The sequence below is a fragment of the Tyto alba genome, unplaced genomic scaffold, assembly GCF_018691265.1.
Source record: "Tyto alba isolate M040663 unplaced genomic scaffold, T.alba_DEE_v4.0 Super-Scaffold_39, whole genome shotgun sequence".
NCBI lineage: Eukaryota > Metazoa > Chordata > Aves > Strigiformes > Tytonidae > Tyto > Tyto alba.
In genome coordinates this window covers 4,541,645-4,562,339 of record NW_024881314.1, presented here as the reverse complement: position 1 = coordinate 4,562,339, position 20,695 = coordinate 4,541,645, and the positions used below count along the sequence as shown (strand labels likewise).

The 20,695-nt window shown below is 46.2% G+C and overlaps 2 protein-coding genes across 9 annotated transcripts in view; both read left to right on the top strand.

Moving 5' to 3' along the window:
* Nucleotides 1-1,263, top strand: part of RHOT1 (ras homolog family member T1) — a 28,558-nt gene extending 27,295 nt beyond the window's left edge. For all 8 annotated transcript variants that reach the window (XM_033002286.2, XM_033002284.2, XM_033002289.2 and 5 more), the window contains one exon: nt 109-1,263. In XM_033002286.2, the coding sequence (XP_032858177.1) occupies nt 109-226 (118 nt within the window). In that variant the 3' untranslated portion in view covers nt 227-1,263. The remainder of the gene's footprint in view (nt 1-108) is intronic.
* Nucleotides 1,264-8,196: 6,933 nt separating this feature from the next.
* RHBDL3 (rhomboid like 3) overlaps nt 8,197-20,695 on the top strand; it is a 65,873-nt gene continuing 53,374 nt past the window's right edge. The window contains exons 1-2 of the mRNA XM_042802708.1: nt 8,197-8,316; nt 11,837-11,860. Of these exons, the coding sequence (XP_042658642.1) occupies nt 8,197-8,316; nt 11,837-11,860 (144 nt within the window). The remainder of the gene's footprint in view (nt 8,317-11,836; nt 11,861-20,695) is intronic.

The following is a 20,695-nucleotide window of genomic DNA, read 5'->3' as shown; positions in this document are numbered from 1 at the left end:
CTGTGACAAGTGTAGTGATGAATTTCCAAAAGCAGAGTAGTTTAGCACAAATTGTCTGATATTCTTGTCATGGAATTAACCTGGTTTTGTATGTGTGTTAAATTTTAGGCATGTGACACAAGCAGACCTCAAGAGCTCTACGTTTTGGCTCCGAGCAAGTTTTGGTGCTACTGTCTTCGCAGTTTTGGGTTTTGCTATGTACAAAGCATTATTAAAGCAACGATGATCTCGGAAGAAGCACATCTGGCCCTACCAAATAAAAAAAAAAAAAACACTTTTATGTACATTCTGGATGCTTTAAATTCTGCTAGAAATATTTATATATGCAGAGTTACTTTATTAATATTTGTAATTCATGCATAAGATTATTTTAAATTATAGCTCTAACTACAGTATTGCATAATGTGTGGAAAAAAGAATTGCATCTTAACAGCCAGCTAAAATGGCTTAACTTCTGAGGCCAAAAGGGAATTCGTTGTAAATAACCTGTACATATTAAAGCAGTAAGACATTGCTTCCCAAAAAGCTATTCAAAATCCTGTTCTTGGATGTTTCACCACGGTGACATACTAGTGTATAGTTGAAATTAATTTTCAGTAGAGTAGGTTCAACTCAAGGATCATACTTCGTCAAGGATTGCTTATTTATTTCACATTCATCTGAAGTGACTTCATCTTTTTGGACTATAAGCTGTAGCAGGCAGAATTTGTGATTTTCATTATCTGTTTTTTTAGCTGATCATCAAATTTCCCCACTAACTCTGTATTTCAATAAAAAGTCACTGTTGCTGTCCTGGCCTATGATTTTCTATGTTACATGAACAGTGACATATTTAGCAGTCCAATTTTTCTTTTAAAAGGAAAAACATAAACTTCAAAAACTGCCATATCAACTTCATATGCTGTGTAACTCGTGGTTTTCATTTTCCACTATGTTGCGTTTTATAACCCTTATGAATCAGATGAGCAAATTTGTATATTATAAATGTTTATAATTCAAAAAGTGTTGCTGTTTAATTTCTCACATATGTCAATCATACCTGTTAAAAGCTGTGTATAAGATAAAACTAAAATAGTACACAGTGCCTATTCTGCTGTAGTATATTAGTTGCATGGATCACAGTGCATTCTGTAACTGGCTAGAATTACCAATAGACACAGCTTTTTTAATGATCAAGTAAATCAAACATTAATTCCTCATGACAAACTTATTTTTCCATTGCTGGCCTTTTCAGGTATTTCAATAAAATAACTGTGTACTGCGTTTGTGTTTATCTTTTATTTACTTTTTTCCCCCCTTCCCCAGCCCTGAAAGGTGGTCCGTATAAAATATTGTCCTTTTTCTGAGAGAATACTGTCAGTGCCCTCAGTTTTTGGATCTTAAATGTCTTGGCTATGTAGTTTCTTTGATTTGTCTTATGAGTTTGCTCCCTCCATCAGAAGTTTATTTCAGAAGACAAAAGTGACTTCTGTGATATTTTAAAGTAGAAACACAAATGCATAGTCAACCATGAACTTCATGTTTATTGTTGAGGACAAAAAGGAGGAAAAGAAAGTAAATAGTTCAGTGGGTTGTTTGGCAAAGCTAATACCTATTATACTGATCTTCCAGAAAAGTGGTGAGAGAAACTGAACAAGAAGGTTTTATCAATAGAAGATTAGCAAGCTTCCAATCTGTAAACTATTATACTCTCTCTAGAAAAATACTAATTTTCTAAAAGTTTTTGAAGAAAATAGGACTAATACTTTTCTGGGGAGGTGTGTATGCTGTTACAAAAAATCTTATCATTTTCCCTGGGAAAGTGATCATCGGAGACCACTTCTCTATGTCCCCGCTCAGTAATTGGAGACCACAGAAATTAATTTCCCCCACATTAACCTTCTCTTAAGACCTGTTCTCTCAGCCTCTTTCATTTCTTGTTTCAGCTCCCTACCCATCTTGCTGGCCGCCTGGTAGTGGACTCACTCCAGTATGTACTGGGAAGCCTGAAACTGGACATAGTAGAGTATAGCATCGCAAGTGCCAGTTATGGAATGTGACACTGGATAGTGCTTGTGAAAGGTTTGTCAGGTAGTTGAACATTTCCTGTTCTTTTTCTGTGAGATGTCTTCTGACATCCACGATCCAGAAAACAAATGCACCAGCATTATGTAGAGCTTTTGAACCAATGACCTGAGGAAGCAAATGTTTCCCTGTCCCTGAATTTTTACAGTACTTCTCATGAGCTTGTGGCATCATGCAGCAATGGTACATGAAAGCTGAAAAGTGCACAATTTGTTCTCAAGAGCTGACAAATCATTTATTTTGTGATGTTTTTTTTCTTTTCTTTAGGTACAACATACATGCCTTGGTAGAAGGAGACCAGATTCTAACAGTAAGAAGACCACTGTGATAGTGTAACTTAATTTGCAGGGATCTGACTGCTCATCTGGGCCTGTTGATCTTTTAACATCAAGACAAGCAGGGAAGACTAGATTCTTTGAGCCTTTTTTGTTTGTTTTCCTAATGGGAAATTCTAACTTAGAAGATCTTAACACTGCTGATTATTCCCCCACCATCCTCCATGCACTTCTGAAAGGATGTTTCAGGACTTAATTTCTCACTAATTTATCTCAGACTGCCACTGTGCTGATGCTGAAGTGGCTTTTGAGGGACTGATGGCTCAGCAGCCCTGCCTGGCCTAGCTCTGATGTCAGAGTTCTGGGGAGAGCCTGCTATTTTAAACCAGTCACTGCCTGCTGGCTCCAAAACACATCTAAATGTCTGATACCACACTTGGGATTTACAGTTAGGATTCCCACTCACCTACCAGAAGTGCCTCTCCTAGAAATCTCTTCAGTATTATATTAATGACACAGCTCATCATCTGTGCCAAGTGCTGGAGTGTTGTAACTGCTGTTCCAATGACCGGCTCGTGTTTTGTTGTGCCTCAATACAGAGACTGTTACTGTATTTTTTCGGGGTGTGGGTTGGTCAGGGGTGGGACGGGACGGATGCGGGCGCTACTGATCTCCCTTGAGCGGTTGGCCTTCCGCATGTGCCATGTGTGCCACACTGCCTCGGCGGCGACTCCCGGTGTGTGTGGAAGGAAACGCTGGCCCTGGCGTGCTGGCCTAGACCTTCCGCGCCTCAGCCAGCCAGCGAGTGCTCTCCCCAATGGTTTTCTGCGGAGCGCCGCGAGCTCGCCTCCGCCTCAGGGAAACGGGTGGGCCCAGGGGCGCGGGCCGGGCCGGACGGGCGTTGCCGCCGGGAGCGGCCGCCAGGGGGCGCGCTGCGGCCGAGATGCCGGGGCAGCGGCTCAGCGCGGGACCGGCGCCGGAGCGGGCGGGAACCGGGCGGCCACCGGCTTTGCCGTGTGAAACGGCTCCCCCAGCTCAGCTAGCGCTCGGAGACCGGCGGGGAAGAGCCGCGGTGGGATCTCGGGACCGTCCCTGAGGAAAACGCGTGTCCAGCCGGCAGCGCTGAGGCGGGCCGGGCCGCGGGCGAGAGGAACGCAGCTGCCCTGAGGCGAGGCCCCCCGGGGCGGCCACCGAGCTGATGACAAGCAGGTTAGATCGCTGCGTACTGTTACTCATCCAGGTCTCCTCCGTTGGTTTAGGGAGAGGAATTTGCATGGACTGAAAGCTGGGAGGAGAACTCAAGTCCTGGTATCTAACCCTGCTGCCTTCCCCTTTGGGCAGGTGGCCGGTGTTTTCTCTGAACACCCATGTATCTGTGCCACCTGGGTAAGAGTTGCGATGTTCACTGCACCCCTGGCCAAGACCTTCTGGATCCTATGAGGATTATAGTTGCTGCGAGGGGAAAGTACGCTACTCATGGAGCACATAAAGCAGAAAGCCAAAAAAGTTGAGCTATTGCTGTTGAGTGAGTGGGGAGAAGGAGCAGCAGTCCAGTCAACTCTACTCACTTCTGCTCTCTTCACTGTGATTTATTTTCTTTCCTCTGATCCCATTAGTTTCCTAATAATTTTTTTAATTGTATTTTCCAAGACCAAATTCCATCTCTTCTTCCTGTTCAGTCTGATGTGTGAATTGCCTGGCTGTGGTATAAAGTCACTGAGAGGACAAAGATCATGAATCATCTTCCTTGGAGACACATCCTTCACCCCCTCAGCTTTGACCTCCTGTCTGAAAGCTTGTCAGTTCAGGATTAATTGTAAGCATGACTTGATTTTATGTTAGAAATTAACCTTGAGTTATTAATTGGTCTCCATTTCAAACAATTCTTTTAATTTGGAATGAACCTACCAATGTGTGCTGTGGTCCTGTCATGTGACAGCTAAAAAGGAGCAGAGACACATCTGAAATACTGTAGGGCTGACCTGATAGGAGAGCTCCCTCTTAGAACAATCACCCAAAAAAGGATTAATGACAGATTTAATTATTTCCCCAGCTGTGACCAAAAATACAATTAGAACCAGCTGCAACCAATAACAGCTACTGGGGCAGAAGAGAGAGCAGGTAGAAAGATTACAGTCTACTTTTTAAGTGCTGGACTTGGAAAAGTTCTAACATGAGGAATAGGGAGGGTCAAGGGGATAGTCTTTCAACACAGGTTAGAAATCAGAGAAGAGATTGGACCTTATTGTTTCCTACTATTCCTTCTCTTCATCAGGGAAAGTATCCATGAATCAGGGAGAAGCCAAAAGGCAGCACATATAGTCTCATTGATATTGATCCTAAAAGGTGAACTCGTATTGTCTCAGCCACAAGGAGGATTATTAATACTGAAAGAGCCCTTTACCACTGTTACCTTTTGAACACAGTTTAAACCCCTATCTCACACCGTCTGTGGTCCTTAAAGATTTTTTGCCTTTTTCATGAGTCTGAAGGGGTTAATCTGACTGGTCCCAACTTTGTATGTGCTATCTAACTTCTTACTAGGGTTGTGTTTGGGTGCTGTGTTTTTCGCTTCCAATCCAAAATACTGCATTTTGCTTCAGAAGTTGCCTTCCAGGGCTGGCGGGCTGGCTGAGCTCCAATACAGTAATCCAGCTGGGTAGGTTGCTCCATTTAGTTCCAATTGTGAGAGCTGGGCAGTTTTGTAAAAGCCTTTTGGGGCTACTTTGGGTGGAAAAAGGACTCATGAACAAAATGTTTTGATTTGCTCCAGGAGGCTTAGCTAACAGATGTTGGCTGGGTCCCTACTTTGAAGGCTTTTTATTGCATATTCATGAGCTGACCTTTTAGCCACTTACAATGCACAAAGGATGTATATGTACATATTGTTTGCAGTATTAGGAATATAAAAGGTTGCTTACATGACTGAATGTGAAACTGGATTGGGGTTTATTATCTCAGGTTCTTTCTGTCTAAGTTTCTTCTGAAGCCCTTCCATGTTCTGTTTGCATCTGCTCTGTGGTGGTCCACAGTTCCCTAGTTTCTGTAGCAATTACTGTTTTCCAGGGTAGAGTCACCAGGGTATGCAGTGGGGAGAAATGACAATCTAAATTAAGAGGCTCTCACAGACTTGGAAGATGATAATTTGTCTGTAACAAAACTCCTCATTAGAATACTGTTAATTTCCTTTCTGTGACAATTATAGCACAGCACTAGCTCATATGTGCAATGTGCAGAGATATTTCCCTGAAAAAAACTCTATCGTTACCACTAGTGAAAAACATTCCTTAGGCAAGAAAAATTAACTTGAAATTTTGCAGCAGTTTTCCAGTTTAGTGGGAGTTTGGTGTTAAGATAAGGTTTGGGGGTTTCTCCCTGTTGTTTATAGCATTTGTTAGACTTCATGTTAGCATTTTCCTGCTAGCATCTGGAATCAGAGGTGATACAGAGCTCTTGACATGGTAGTCCCCAACTGTGTGGAACCTGTTACGCCTGAAATTCAGCTCATTTATTCTCTCTTTACTTTAAAAACTCGCCTCCTTCCTCCCTATAAGATGTCTTAAAACAATTTATGTTTCTTTCTGTTGGCATAGCATATTTTTGCTTATCCATCTGTTTTGAAGTTTTGATGAGGTTTAGTTTTTTAATCAAAAAGAGATTGTTTTTATAATAGCTGTTTAGTGCCTGGAATATTTTGGCAGGGATGGTGTTGTATGAGTAAAGTGGGTTACTGCTTCTCAGATTTGATAGCCTGTTCTTAGGCTTTGAGAGAGCAGACTCAACAGGCTCTAGACAAACAAGAAGTGGATGCTGTGTTGAAGGAGTCACCTTTAAACCTGAAGAAGGTCTGCTCTGTTTAACTAGTGATGATAGTTTTGGTCATTAAGGGAAGAGAAGCCCTCTTACTCATCAGTTGCACTGGAGATGCCTGAAGAGCTTTTACTTTGTTGTAATTTTCCTACCGGAATCTCAAGGTAGAAGAATTCTGCTCTTCAGGTCCAAAGGTCCTGGGTTTACTTCTTGCACTTGCTTTTAAAGTTTAGCTAAAATCTTCAAAATACTAGAAGGGACATTTATTTTAAAAATATCTTTTGGCTAGGATTGTGATCAGCTGAGCTCAGAACCACGAACAGTGGGAAGTTTTTTACTTTCACACTCCTTGAAGATAACAGATTCCTTTCAAATGTTTGTTCAGGATGGGGCAGCTGGACAGTACTACGGGATAAGGTTGTCATCTTAACTCTTTCATTTGTTCCCCATATATGGCTCATTTGCAGGATTGAGTTCTCCTGTTGTTCTTTCCAAGGAGCCAGATCAGGTGACAGAGGAGATCATTCCCTTTACCTGACCTTGCTCAGCTGTGTGGGATGATATTTTAGCCCTTGGCCCTTACCTTAAATTAGTGCCAGCCATGCAGGATGCCGAGATGGGGAAGTTTGCTGTTCCATGTTGGTAGGTAGCTGTAGCTCCTGTGGGCATATGGAAAGAAGTGGGCGCTGTTTCCCTTTTCCTGCAGAAAGACCTTTTAGTAACTATAAGCTATAACTCAGTGGCTAGCAGCATGGGTCTGTGTGGTTTTCCATCACTGTGTGGGACAAATTTGATCCAGATCAAAAGTAATATGCAGTATGAGGTTCGTGGCAGCTGTGGATGGGCGAGACAATCTCCTGTCTGCTGAATGGAAGATCCCATTCCTGTTCCAGAAGTATTCTATCTGGATTGCTTTTTGTTTTGCATTAAAAAAAAAAAAAAAAAAAAAAGTAGAGAAAACAGGGACTTCTAGCTTGGGTCTGACCTTGTGGCTGAGGTGTGTCTGATCTGGTATTGGAGCTCTTGCATCAAGATAATGTGGCCTGCAGTGCTGGACCCTCTCCGTTCTGACTCGGGGCTGTCTAGTTCTGGCTGTTGATGCAGCAGAAGGCAAAGGCACTGGCACTGCGTGGATCAGTCTGGCTCGGCTTGCCCTTCCCCCTTGCCAGCCTGCTATTTCTGTACTTGATTGGAAGAAGCTCAAACTGCTGGATTTTTGCCTTCAGTCGAGGCATTCCTCAAGTTCCTCATCCAAGCTCCAGATGGTTAAGATACCCATCTTGATATATAGGTACAAATAATGACGGTAAAAATTTTAAAACCCCACACCAGCCCCTAATTGTGAGACTCTCGGGGACGGCGAAGTTAGCTTCAGAAAGTCCAAATAACCCGACAGCGGTTTGCCACCTGCCCGCACTCGCTCAGCGGGACCACGAGCGTCAGGACCGCAATGGCAGGCACCTGAGAGCGGGCGGGAGGAAAGGGCTGAGACCGGGGGGGCTGACCGGTACCGGCTGCGGCCGAACCTCGATGGGTCGCTCCGGGGGAGGGTGGGGTGGCGGTTCCCGGGCAGGGGCGACCCAGGGCTTTTCCCGCCCCCCGCCTCGTCGCCGCCCATCCCGCATCCTCGGACGTGCTGCAGCTCTGGGCTCTGCCTCCGAGACACCCCCTCCCCTTCCCCCCTCCCTCCCGGGGAGGCGCAGCTCCCCCCCGCCGGGCCGCTATGGTTCGGGGGAGGCGCCGGCCGTGCCCGGGGCTGGGGGCACCGCCCGGCCGCAGGGGCGGGCAGCGGGAGGAGGCGAGTTGTCCGAGGCGGCGTGGGGAGGTGTCACCTGCCCCGTCCGGAGCTGCCGCCGGGATGCTGCCCGCTCTAATTGGATGTTCCCTGGATGGAGGATTTCCTCCCCTCCCGGCTGCGGGAGTCATGAAGGCAGGCTCGGCTGCGCTTGAAAGTTTGCCAAGCAGCAGCTAGGTTTAATTTCTTTAAGGATCTGGGGAGAAGGGGGGGGGGGGGGGGGCGGGGGCTGGAGGGGGACCGTTTCCAAGCATGGGAGACAGGCTGCCGGAGCCTCACGCCAGCTCTTCCCCTGCTGTGGCTGCCAGCTCAGAGGCGGAAGAAATCGAGGTGCTGGACTCCGAGGATGTCCTACCTATGGCCGCAGAGGATGTAAGTTTCCTTTGCTCGATACCTTCCCCGCCTTTTCCCCCGGGCCGGGTTAATCGGCTCAGGCTATTTATAGGTGAGGTCCGGGATTGGGGGAGGAATGGGGCTGGTGACCCTCTGGGGCGAGGGAAAGCCGCCGTCCCCGCCGCTCTGCGCGTCCCTCGCCGCCGGGTGTCTGCGGGCTCCGGCAGCTGCCGGGCCGCCTCCGGCGCCGGGGCCGCCGCTCCCTCCTCCCCGCCCCAGCCCGGAAAGCCCCGGCGGCAGCGGCCCGGACAGGCTGCCGGGGCCGCAGCCGCGCCGCCGGGGAGATGCTGGCTCACAGGGTAGGGGCAGCGGAGCTGCGCACACAGGCGTCTCTAGAGGCTGGAGAGGGGTTGACGCTTTGGCTTGAGAGGCTTCCCGGGGGCAGAGAGCTTTTCCCGAGTCCCAGCCTCTCACAGGGTGACAGATGTCTCTTCCAGCCCCCGAGCAACAGCCGAGGAAGTTTTCTCCCCGGCTCGGCAGGATAGCTTCTCTCCACCCTCTGAGCCCTGACTGCACCTGAGGGTGGGATAACTTGGCACCGGGTCTGTGCCTCTGCTCATCCAGCCTAGAAGGACACCAAGTGGTCCTGCGTGCTTTGAATCTGCTCCTACCAGGCTGAGCAGCAAAGCCTGCAGAGCTGAGGTGGTAGTTCTGCATCTGCCGGTGCTGGAAGCAGGAGCTTGCTGTGCACCTGTCTGGGAGGGAGTGAACGTAAGCAGATCCTGGTGCATCCCAGGACTGCTTGCAGCCTTTCTTCACAGAAAAATGCTGGGCTGAGGACTGCTCAAAGTGTCTGCTCAGTCTGCAGAGGTAAGTGCTGGGTCTATTCCTGCCTATGGAGCCATGAAGCAGTGATACTAAAAGTCCTTCTGAAGCAGGGTCTCTCTTGGGTCTTGCACTGCTATGAAAGAGACACTTGTGAACTAAGCCTTCAGCAATGGCACGTCCCCTTTCCCCTCTACTTTTATGACACTGCTGGAGGAACCTGCCTGGGGCTGCTTAGGGGCAGTGCCTGCTCCTCATCCCCCAGTCCTGCCTTCTAAATCACCTAGAATTCATTTGCTGTTGGATTTTCCTCCCAGAGGGTAGCAGAGAAAGTGCAGCTGCCTGGTAGAGCTGCATTCCCTAGGCTGTACTCCTGAGTACTCTACAGTCAGAAGGGAATGTGTGATGCAGTTTGACCTCTGCTACAACGCTGCCAGACAGTCCGAAGAGGAGCATGCCTGACCCAGGGGCAGAAAATATGTGGTTTTCACTCAGAAAGGGTGGCTTTCCAGGAGCTTGTGTAGGCCAGGTTTCCAAATCCCAGTGCTTGCTTACCTCAGACTTTGACCTTGTCTTCCCTAACAAATTTTGTGCTTGTCTGGATGGTCTACAAGAAAGATTTCTTGTTGTCATACATGCAGGCCCCTTGGAGTTACGCCAGCCTCTACACAAATGCAGCCATAGTATTTCAATCCTGCCAGGGGCCCAGGAGATGCTGAAGTGCTGAATGCCTGGCAGGATTGGGCTCCTGGAACAGGAGAGAGACCATGAGCTTTCCCTGATGAAATCTAGATTCTCATCCTAGTTCCCCTACTGCCTTGCTGCTTGACCTTGAGGTAGGACAGCTTGGGTCTGATCCAGCTCGCAGTATCTTGCCCTTACTTATGCTGGCATCTGCACTGTTATTTGACTCTGGTACCTTGTTTTCTGCAATCAACAAAATGGAGTTAGAGCCTCCTGCAGTTGCATCGGTTGTGGGAAGCTGCTGAGACCTGGCAAAAGATGATGTGACAGAAGCCTGAGGTATCGTATATCATCTGCAAGTCAGAAGAGCAGGAAGTGGTGTAAATGCCCTCCTCCTCCTTGGCCAAGATTTCCTGCTGAAGCAAGTAGGCTACAAAGCATCATCTCTGAAAATTTGAACTGCTCTGCGCTAGGAGCATGCCCCCCTGAGACCTAATGGGGGTTGATTTTCTGTTGTTACTACATTTGAAAGCTTGATGTAAGCTCTCTGGCTTGGCCAGTAAGAACTGACACAAAGGTCAGTTCTTTATGTGTTATTAACCACAAAAATATTATGTAGTGGAGGTTTGGCTGTCACAGCCTTGACAGTGTATAACAGCTCAGCTGTGATGTCATTACAGCTCTTGGAGCAGTGTTCCACAAAGCCAGGATTCAGGCAGTCTCAAAATGTTCTGTTTAAAGTGCTGGGCTGATTTATGATGATAAATGGGAGTTTATAAATGGATAGAGTCATGAGGAGAAGGAGACTTAACTGATTAAATGGAATTCAGTGGCCTGATATCCCACTGTCTATCCAGTCAATTCTGCTTTAGATCTGCCTACCATGTGAAAGGAAATGTTCTTCCAGGACTAGATAAGACTCTCACCAGAGCTCTGCTTTGCATATAGCACAGTGAGGAGATTTGCTTCCATGAGTCTGATGTTTGTTATTTTACTCATTTTACTTTTCTGGGAAGGTGAATGAGGCAGAAACGAAGTGTCGTGATGAACAGCACCTCAGATAGGAGAGCTGGAAATGTGCAAGGTTTTTTTCTGGGGACCCCAAGCCAGTGGTTACCCCACTGTTGCTCTCCTCAGCTGACCCCCAAATCCAGGAGAGATGAGAGAGCTTCTTAAACAATTCATTAGGAATTTCCTCTGTTCTGTGGGACAGTGAGGCAGCAAGCCTGGGTCAGGGAGGTGACTTGAAGTCAGTCTTCCTACAAAGCATAAATTAGAGCCAGTCACCAGCTTGGGTTTGGTTTTTTTTTGTTTGTTTGTTTGTTTTTTTTTTGTTCCCAAGTGACAAGGACTTGTGGAATGTCAACATGGTCGTCAGTGTTAAAGTGGAGCTTCTTCCCATACAGAGCTTTTCAGGCAGATCTGCTAGAACAAAAGTTGTGGGGTAAATCCTTGTAATGGGCTCTTTCTAGCCTTCTGCACTCCCACCTTGCTCGAGGGCAATTACCTGTTTTACAGATGTGGACATGTGAGGCTCAAAGAACCGATGAGTTATCAGACTTTGCAGCAAGTCCTTGCCAAAGATAGGAGCAGGCAGCAGACAAGGCTCTGACAACCTGACAAGGTGGCCTGTGGGCCAGTGTTGGGTCACAAGACCTCAGAAAGTGATCTGAAAAACCATTGCTAATTCTTCCCTCCCCTCAATATACAGCAAGCTTTCTCGATCACTGTGAGTAAAAAAGCCTTTTATTCCTTGCTTGCCTGCAAGTAGACAAAGCGGGAGAAAACAGAATTAACACATGAATGTTCTGAGTTCATCCTAATTTGGATTTGTAAATGAAAACTGTCCTCCCTGTGGTTGGTAGATTCCCCCTGCCTCCTCCCCCGGAAGGGTAGGTGATTCTGGGATGAAGAAGGATGTTGGAAATGGCACTAAATCATTTGGTTATTTCTCTGTTAGAATATACTTCTACTGTTTACTGCATGCTAATGTCGTTGCTCTTATACATTCTTTTTCTTCTTTTTCCTCCCTTATGCATTGCCTCTTCAGCATTGGAAAGCCCTGTTTGATCAGGTATGTGAACAACTGATATATTGTCTCTGTCTTGTGAGCAAAGAATCTAACATCCAGTTAATTTCCTCTGTGCTATATTTCCCCTGCATTTAAAATACAGCCTAGGAGTAATGTGCTCCATGCTCCCAGTTCCCAGGATGCTGGTGTGCAAGTCATAATTATTGCTACTGCTTTGGGCCTTTCTCTCAGTTCCTCTTCATAGTAGCCCAGGACAGAAGTGGGCCCAGCCTGGCCATCCCTGCTAGCACAGGGGCTCAGCTGAGGTGCTGCTGCAGGTGCTCTGGTTGCTGCCAGTTGTGCTGTCCTTGCTCTGTGGATTAAAGGATCTTCTACTCTTTGAGGCAGGCAAACTAGGACCTGTAAAACCAGCACTGTATTCCCTGAAATGGCTCCCCAGCTGTTAAACTGCCTTCTGCAGGGTTACATCATCCAGGGGAGGACCTGCTGCTTTAAACTTGCACAGAATTAGCAAAGTATCTGTTTCTGTACCCAAAGACTATGGTTGTATCAGGTAAATGCCTTGGGTCAGATCTGTACCTGGCTGAAATCAGCACAGCTCTGTAGAGCTCTGAGTTACAGATACTGAGAATTTGGGTTGTGAATTCTAGTTTGTAAATTATGCTTTTAGCTGCTTTAACTGACATGTTTGCTTTGTGGTATTCCTTCCATCTGCCAGGTTGAAATGTGAAGCAGCTATAAACTGAAGGATTTTTCTAGGGTTGACTTGACTCTAAGCCGCAGCACTCTCTTGATATCGTAAACTTTTATGCTGTTGTGTGTGTGTGTGTAAATGTCACCTTCTGTAAGGGAGCTTACTCTGATCATCCTGGCAGTACTAAAGTTTGGATGGGATTTCATCCCTGCTTTATGAGGCGATAATCTTGCTCCTGCGTCTGGCTGAACTGCAAAGCCAAAAGCTGTGATACAGTCTCTGCGAAAGGATGTCCTTGGTACCCTGGGGGTCCCGTTATCATTCAGCTAATAACTGGACTGCCTGTTCTGATGAGTGCTCATTTATACCCAATTAATCGTGACCAACTGCTAATCCACGTGTCTGGACTGCAATACATTTGTTGTTGTACAGTCAAGCAAGCTGGCAGTTGGGAGTTAATTACTATAATTGTTGATCACACCTAAATTGTGTGGTGTATCTGAATTTGCTTGGGCTTGTAGGGTATGCTGCCACTCAAAAGGTGGATGCAAGATAAATTGCTTGTGGTCTGGCCTGAATGTTTGTTTCAGCCACTGTGAATTCTCCCCTGTCTCAAACGTTGGCCTTAATTTGGAGTCTGATTCTACAAGCATCCTTTGAAGTCATTGAGTCCTTGTGGGATGGGGCTCTTGGCTGGTAGCTACCTCAGGCTCAAATAGAGGAATTTGTAATTTCCCATTGGACTTGCTTGAAAAGTAGATAGGGGTTTTTTCCTTCTTTTTTTCTTTTTAAGGGAGGAGGAAGTTTGACTGTTGGATTTACAGAACATTACCCCAGTAACAAGGGAATGGGCTGTAAAGACAGACCTTCAGTAATTAGCTAGGTTTCAATTAGGGCTGCAGCTGAAACTTAAACCTTGTCTGTAAGGCTTTATTATCAAAAAGAATACAACCTGTCACAACTAGATGTAAGTCCTGAATAAATCAATAATGTCTTTGTTGCCTGTGGGCAAAGCCAAGGAGCTGACATCTTTCTTGAGTGTTATATCAGCAATGCAATGCAATTAGCCTTGCAGTGAATTGCAAGATGCTGTTTGTCATGGATCAAGGTTACTATTCCCCGTAGCTCTGTGCTGGTAGGAGAGGGGAGCGTTTTGTTTAGCTCTGATTGGCACCCATGTGAATCATGAGGACAGTCTTAACTAGAGACAGCCTATGTGTTGAAGCTCAGAACAGTTGCAGCTCGCCCTGGGAGATATGACCTGGCCTTATGTGTACTTAGAGTGGAAATGCATGGCCAAAGGTTCACGTGCCCTGTGCATTTGTGACTCATAGGCTGGGACTGAAGTTTGGTAGCCACCTTCTCACCTGAGACATGTGGGCCTCTGCGTTTGCCACCTCCCAGGAGAGCAGCAAAGCAAGAGAAGGCTCTGGAGAAAGTGTTAGAGCAGTTGAAAGTTCACAGGCTGGGAGTCTGCAAGTCTCTTGTTTCTGGGGTAATGGAATATGACAGCAAATGGTGCAAGGGAAGGGTTAGCACTTCTTCCTCTTGCCTTTGAGGGGGGAAAGAGTTTGGTTTTTTTTTTTTTTTTTCTGGGGGGAAATATTTTTTAAAAATAGTTTTAATTAGATTTACTGACAAAAAAAGAAGTTTTCTATTTAGACATACAAAATTAAAGGATTTGAGGTTTTTTTTTATGACACCACCCCTCCACCCCCACCCCCCATCTTAAATTAAAAATGCAAAACTTCTTGATGAAAATTGCTGCTCAGCAATAAATCAGTGCTTTTTGCTTGTATATTTTGGGGTGAGGGGTGACTGACAATGCTTTCTGGAGGAATTTTTTATTTGCTTTAATTTAGCTTTAATCTGTCACACGGGAAACTATCAGTAACTCAAGCCAGTATCTCCAGCCACTTGCAGATTACTTCTTTTTAAGAAGTAAAAGAACTTAAATTTGGCAAAAAGGCAGATCCAGAACTGCTTCCTAGACTTTGAGGTTCAGAGAAGCCCCTTCCAGGGCAAAATCCTGGCTACACTGAAGCAAGTACCAAAATTCCTCCTGCATTTAGTGGGGTCAGCACTTTACCCACGAGTTTGGGAGCAGGCAGACTCACGGCTTCTCAGTGCTGCAGCCAGGCAGTTACATTACAGCTGCTGCTTCATACTGTGCTTACGAGATGTGGTTTTTATTATGAGGCCATGGCCCTTGGGCAGCTCTAACTCACTTTTATATGGGAACTTTTATAGGGATTCATACATTTATTTATTGTGCTCATAAACACCCTCCACCCCCACACACACATTAGCGCCGCATCTGCTGCCTTCTGCAGAGCCTGCACCGTCGCTGAGCACTCAATGCTGTCTCTGTGTGGAATCCAAGCTCTGAGCAGAGCAAAGCATTGCCCCTCTCCATCCCTCCACAGTCACTTGGGATTTTCTTCATTTGATCTTCACTGTCTGAAAACCGATTCTTTTGTTAATCTTCTGGTAAAGTTAAAAATGCGACAATCCCAGGAGCAGGTCCTGGCAGTTTCACACTTCTCTGTTAATTGCCTTGCATGCAGACATGAGAACATCTCACTGTCCTTGTTGAAGCCAAGCTCTCTGATGGATAGAGAGTGAGGCTGCAGATGAGTCTCCTGAGGGGCTGTTCCTGCTTTGCTGTGTCCTCTCTAGGGCCTTGGGTGCCCTTCTTTGCTTCCATGTCCCCAGTGCCCCTGCTTTAGAGATGACTGCAGCTAATCGGTATTATCCAGCCCTTGGCTGTGCTGGGTGAAAGGGGCTATCTAGGAGGATGATGTTTGTTATTAGGACAGACCTGCCTTCTGCATTGTTAGATGCCAAGAGCTTGTATCCTCTTCTGTGTTTCTCCATCCCCATGGCTGCTGAGATTTCAAGGGTGAATTAACATTATCAGTCCTCATCTCAGAGTTCTCACTTCTTGTCACCCGTATTCTGGTTTGTAGTCATGACAACAAACTTGTTTTAAATAGACACACACAAAACTCTCCAAAAAGACCTTCCTCACCGGCTCAGCACCTTGATCCCATTGCTTGTCAATCCAGGCTGTGTTTTTGTTGCAGCTGCTTTAGAAATCCTGGATTCCTTCCTGAGACTTGTACGTGGGTGTGATGGCAACAGATGAACAGAGTTTATGGGGAATGCAGAGAGATGCCAAGTTACCCAGCCTGTGTAGGCAGCTAATGGAAAACTTGAGCTCAGAAACAAGGCTGTAGAGATATCCTGGACCAGACAGGCACTTGCCAGGAAGAGTTCAGTTGCTGACGCTACCAGCAGTGGGTGCAGCTGAACCTGCTCTGCCATGGTCTCAGAAAACATTAGAATATGCTTGAAAATACGCTGACTTTGCAGCCGCCTTATATCCAGGTCTGGTTCCTGCATGTTTGAAATTACAAAGCAATCCAGCTATTATCATAGTTGGTGGTAACCAAGATGGGGAATTATTTTTAACTCAATGAACTTTTACTGTGTCCCTTTTCTCTGGATAGACTTTAACACAGGCAGGATGAACTATTTCCTACACAGTAAAAGAAATTACAGTTTGTTTACTGGGGCACTGTTGAGCTAAACATCAGATTTTGCTTTGAAGTTTCCCTGACTATTGTTGCTGGCTAACCACTGCCAGCTCTGGCTGGAATGCCTTGCAAGGCGGTTCTCTCTGAGCTCTAGGCAGTGGTTTGTGCCTGGAGATTTAGCTTCTCTGACAAATTGCTTGTGTCTCACCACTGGTTTGTGGGGGTCACTGGGAGCAGGAGGAGCAGAAACTGCAAGATGAGGAATAGGAAACAATGGCAGTGAGAGCAGCAGTATAGGTAGGGGGGTTGAGCACAGGGTTGTATGCGACTTTCAAGTCCTTGCCTGAAGTTTGGAGTATCACTGTCTTTTTAGAGTAGTGTTCTCAGGACATATGCCTGCATTTAAGTGGAGTGGTGCTGCAAAGAGGAGGTTATAGGAACTGGAATTAGTCATAGACTTGTTACTTCATCTTCTGATGTGAACTGGAGAATCAGAGGTGCTGGTGGGAACACTGTCCATGGTGATACCAGATTAGCATCCGGGCCCTAAAACCAGGGTCTGCCTTGCCTGCTATATTAGATGCTTCTGCAAGTGTGACAAGAAATTTGCACCCTTTTCCCCCTCCACCAAGCTGTGCATTATAAAGAGGAAAGACACTTAAAAAGCTACCAGGGTCTCTTGGCAGTGCACAGAGGGGGTTTTGCATCTGCCCCACGCCTTGAAGTCTAATCTCATTTACAGTTGTCAGCATGGGCTGCTTGAGGAGATGAAAGGCAGAAGACAAGGAGGGAGAATAGATTAGTCTCGAGCAGAGGGCACTGGGAGTGCACCTGCCTCTGCTCCCGCTACCTTGAGGAGGGGCGGCAATAGCAGCTGGGCATGTGTCATCTGCTGCTCTTTGAGGCACCCAGCCATGGAGCACACGATTAATGACTCAAGGGGCTGGGCTTTTGTGAGTGATAAAGCCCTGGGGTTTAGGCAGGGCTCTCAGGCCTTTTTTCTGAGCATCGCCATCACTTTACATTTCTCAAGTGGTGTTTTAGTCGAAGGGAGCTGCTGTCCATGGCCACAATGCTTCCCTTTCTCCTCCCTCCCCAAACTGGGCTGACCTTTGTCATTCAGCATTAACCCTTTGACTCCTCCACTTTGGGTTGTGGGGTTGGGGGAAAAAAAAAAAAAAAAAAAGACTCCCTTCAAATTCATTGCCCTGTGGACAGACTTGAAGAGAAGAATGGGCTGGTAAGAGAGGATCTGGTTTTGCTGGAGGAGATTGGTTTGCTGATGCTGTCTGGATTATCAACCCTTCGCTGCCTTCTGCCAGAGGCTCTTTTGAATACAGCAGCCACTGGGAAAGAGGGGAGGGAAATTTATCCTTCCTTCAGTCAAGGAGGGAAACTGAGGCATTGAGCAGTGAACAGATGTCTGGGAGACCATTCCCTCTGCAGGGTAATGTCTTGTTTTTTACCATGCCTGGATTAGCCTGTGTCCCTCTCCAGTGTTGTTACAGTAGATAGCAATCTCCCAGTACTTCAAGGTTTATACCCAGATTTGGCTTTTAGCCACTATACCCTGGAGTGATGGCTCATCATGAAAAAGCTACCTGGAGGTCATTAATGATCTTCCCACCTCTTGCAGGATGAACAGCAAAAATTCCCCAAGTTCCTCCTTAATATTCTAATACCTCTGTACACTGTACACCAATCAGCCCTTAAACTGGATGTGGGTCTCTGGGATTCTCTATATTTATATCTAGCTTGCAGCTTCAAAGATTTGTGATCAGCTACTCCGTTTCTTCTTTCCCTGGCTATTTGGATATTCCTCTCTTCAATCCCACCAGCCTGTACGCAGACTGTTGGCTTTGCCTAGTGGAAAAAGCTGGGAGTAGAAGCAATCAATATGAACCAGACATCAGCAGTGTAGCAAACACAGCACTATTAAGCTTGTGCTGGTAGAAGTCGGCATCTACTGAAATGTTTCAGGGAGTCATAACAAACACTGAAAAGCACATGGAGGCTGAGTCAGTCTTCCACAGCTTGTGAGTTACTGGCAGCTTGATGTCTTAGATTTGTAAAAGCCTCAGGAGGCTTCCTACTCATTACACATTTGTGTACCTTCATGTCTGAGCTGCCTGGAAACCTGCAGGTTGGAGTGCAGCGTCTGAGAGGGACGGCAAGCTGCGTTCAGGCCGTTGTATCTCTGCTGCCTCCTGATCCCAGCTGCAGTGGGAGGCTTTGGTAGCGTATGCTCTGCCATTCTGGCTGAATGCGCGGGATGGTTTTTAGGCACATGGATCCTTGCTAATGTATTGTTCTCAAATCCTGTCTTGCACATAGAAAATCACTGAAGCAATAAAAACATTTAAGCCTGCATGTTTAAAAAGAAAGGGGGGGAAAAGCCGTAAACACAGGGTGGATTGATGCTGTTCTGCAAATCAGCTGGTGCATTGTGCTCTGTGGCTGTGTGCTCTGTTACGACAGAGAAGGGGAAGAGATCATCCTGTCTCCAGAGGAACAAACCAGCTGCTTAGCAAGTGGAAACAGTTTGGAGGTGCTTTTCTACACCATTATCACTTATGCCTGTAACATTTACAAGCCTTTTAAAGTTAACTCTCTACCAGACCTGCAAAGCAAGTGTTTCTCCTCTGCAGTACAAAGTATGATGTTCCCGTTGCCTTCTGATATTTGCAGTCAGTGCAAGTGTACTGGGGCACGTTTGCAAATTAAATGCAGCAGTGGGCGTGTTTGAGTTTGACAGCAGCCAAGGAAGCTGTGATCTCTTTCTGCCTCCTCACTAGGCATTGTACAATGTGTTGGTCTGAAATCAGCTTGATACCAACACACCACGAGACAAAGTTGATGGGATTCCAACGATGGGCTGTTTTCCTGCACCGTTGTACATATGGGCTGCTGAGGAAAGCTAATTGCTGGCTTTTTATGTGATTCAAACCTTGCAGTGTTTGCCTGTCCAAGCTAGTAGCACTTGGGACAGTCACCTCTCTTTCTTTTCTCCCAATCTCCTGAGTGGTGGCATTATGCACCCTCTTCCCCCATTCAGCTGCTCATGGCGACGCTGGGGATATTCTGTCACCAAAGATATGTCTTGGTGAAATGTGTAGTGAAAATCCTGAATGTTTGTGATCACACTGTCTCACTTGGACCTTGAATTCCTTCAACTCTAAAACTAAACCCACGGCACTAGCAAGACACAGAGAATGTATTTATTCTTAGTATATGTTCTTGTTGCTTAGGAACAGCTGTCTGCAGTGACCTCGTGTTGCTGGTGAGAAGAGTAACAATGTATGACACTGTTGTTAAACAAGCAAGATCAATCTTAACCATAGGAACTGTTTTTCATGTTCTTTCATACCTGACATACTCTGTAAGTAGCATATACTCTAGAGCTTCCTGAGTTTCAGGAGTCGAAAATAAACAAGGCAGCTAGAGGCAAAGCTGTTTGTGACTATCGTCAAACCTCTGGTTTTGTGCACTTCTTCAGGGAAGTGTTTGCCGAGGAAGCACCTCTTTGCCTCTGTGATCCTTCATGGTTAGGTACCAGTGATGATGGAGACCCTGCTTTGTGTAGCATGTGTGCTTGTGATGTACAATTGTAGCAGAAGTACTTGATGACAGCCTACAGTCAGCAAGACGTAGCCACACTTACCTCTTGACAGAGAAAGGATCAATATTATGAAAGAGGAGAAATTGAAAGTTTCACAAAAACTACTGGAGGACTTGATCCTGTGTGCTCTGACTTGGTCTAGCAAAGCACTTGAAAACAAGTGACAGTTGTCCTGGACCCATTAAGTCTAACATCAACTGTATGTTGTGTTGGGGCTGGTACCAGAACGGTGTGTGCCCTAAGGGATTTGGAGAGCAAACCAGGTTTTTAGTTCTGCCCCTTGGCTCTGAAACAGAGCCAGGTACTTGTTTCCCTCTGCTGGCTTCCTGCCACTCCTCTTGCATGTTTACTTACCCTCATGCTGAGAAATAATGGGAAGTGGGCCTTGAACATCTTTCTTCACTGCAGGTAGTAGCCTCCATGGAAGGATGCTGCTTTTTAGCCGTGTTGTTTGCACTTGGGAGGAAAATGAAAGTGTTTATTGTGCTTCCTTCTTCCGCTTGAACTGTTGCCTTTTCCCTCAGCTACTCTACTCCCTCTTGGTTGCTAATAGAGGAGTTGCTTTTGCACGCAGTCTTGTTAACACTGGATTTATGTCTCTGGGTTGTTCTCTTTCCCGTCAGCAGAGCAGGCACAAGCATTTTTCCCTCATGTGTTCTCTGACAATAGTATTTGGGTTTTGAAGAAACATTTATTTTGCATTGATTGGGGCATTTAGACAGCCCCTTTTGGGGAGTCTGCTGTGAAGAGCATGGGAGATGGTCCTGCAACTGCTGTCTTTGGTTGCTGAGCTGTGTCTGGAGACCATGGCTGGAGGAATAACTTCCTTCCAACCTAAATAAAGTGTCTGAAGAATCTTTATTGAGTTGCATGGTTGTTTTATCATGCTTTGACTTGCCAGCCCTGGGAAATGTTTGGGGATGCATATGTGTATGTGTGCTGGATTGCTCTTGTGCCTTCACCATGTTAAATATTCTTATGTAGGCTCCTCTAGGGCTCTATGAACTAGAGTGTATGTTGGCTTT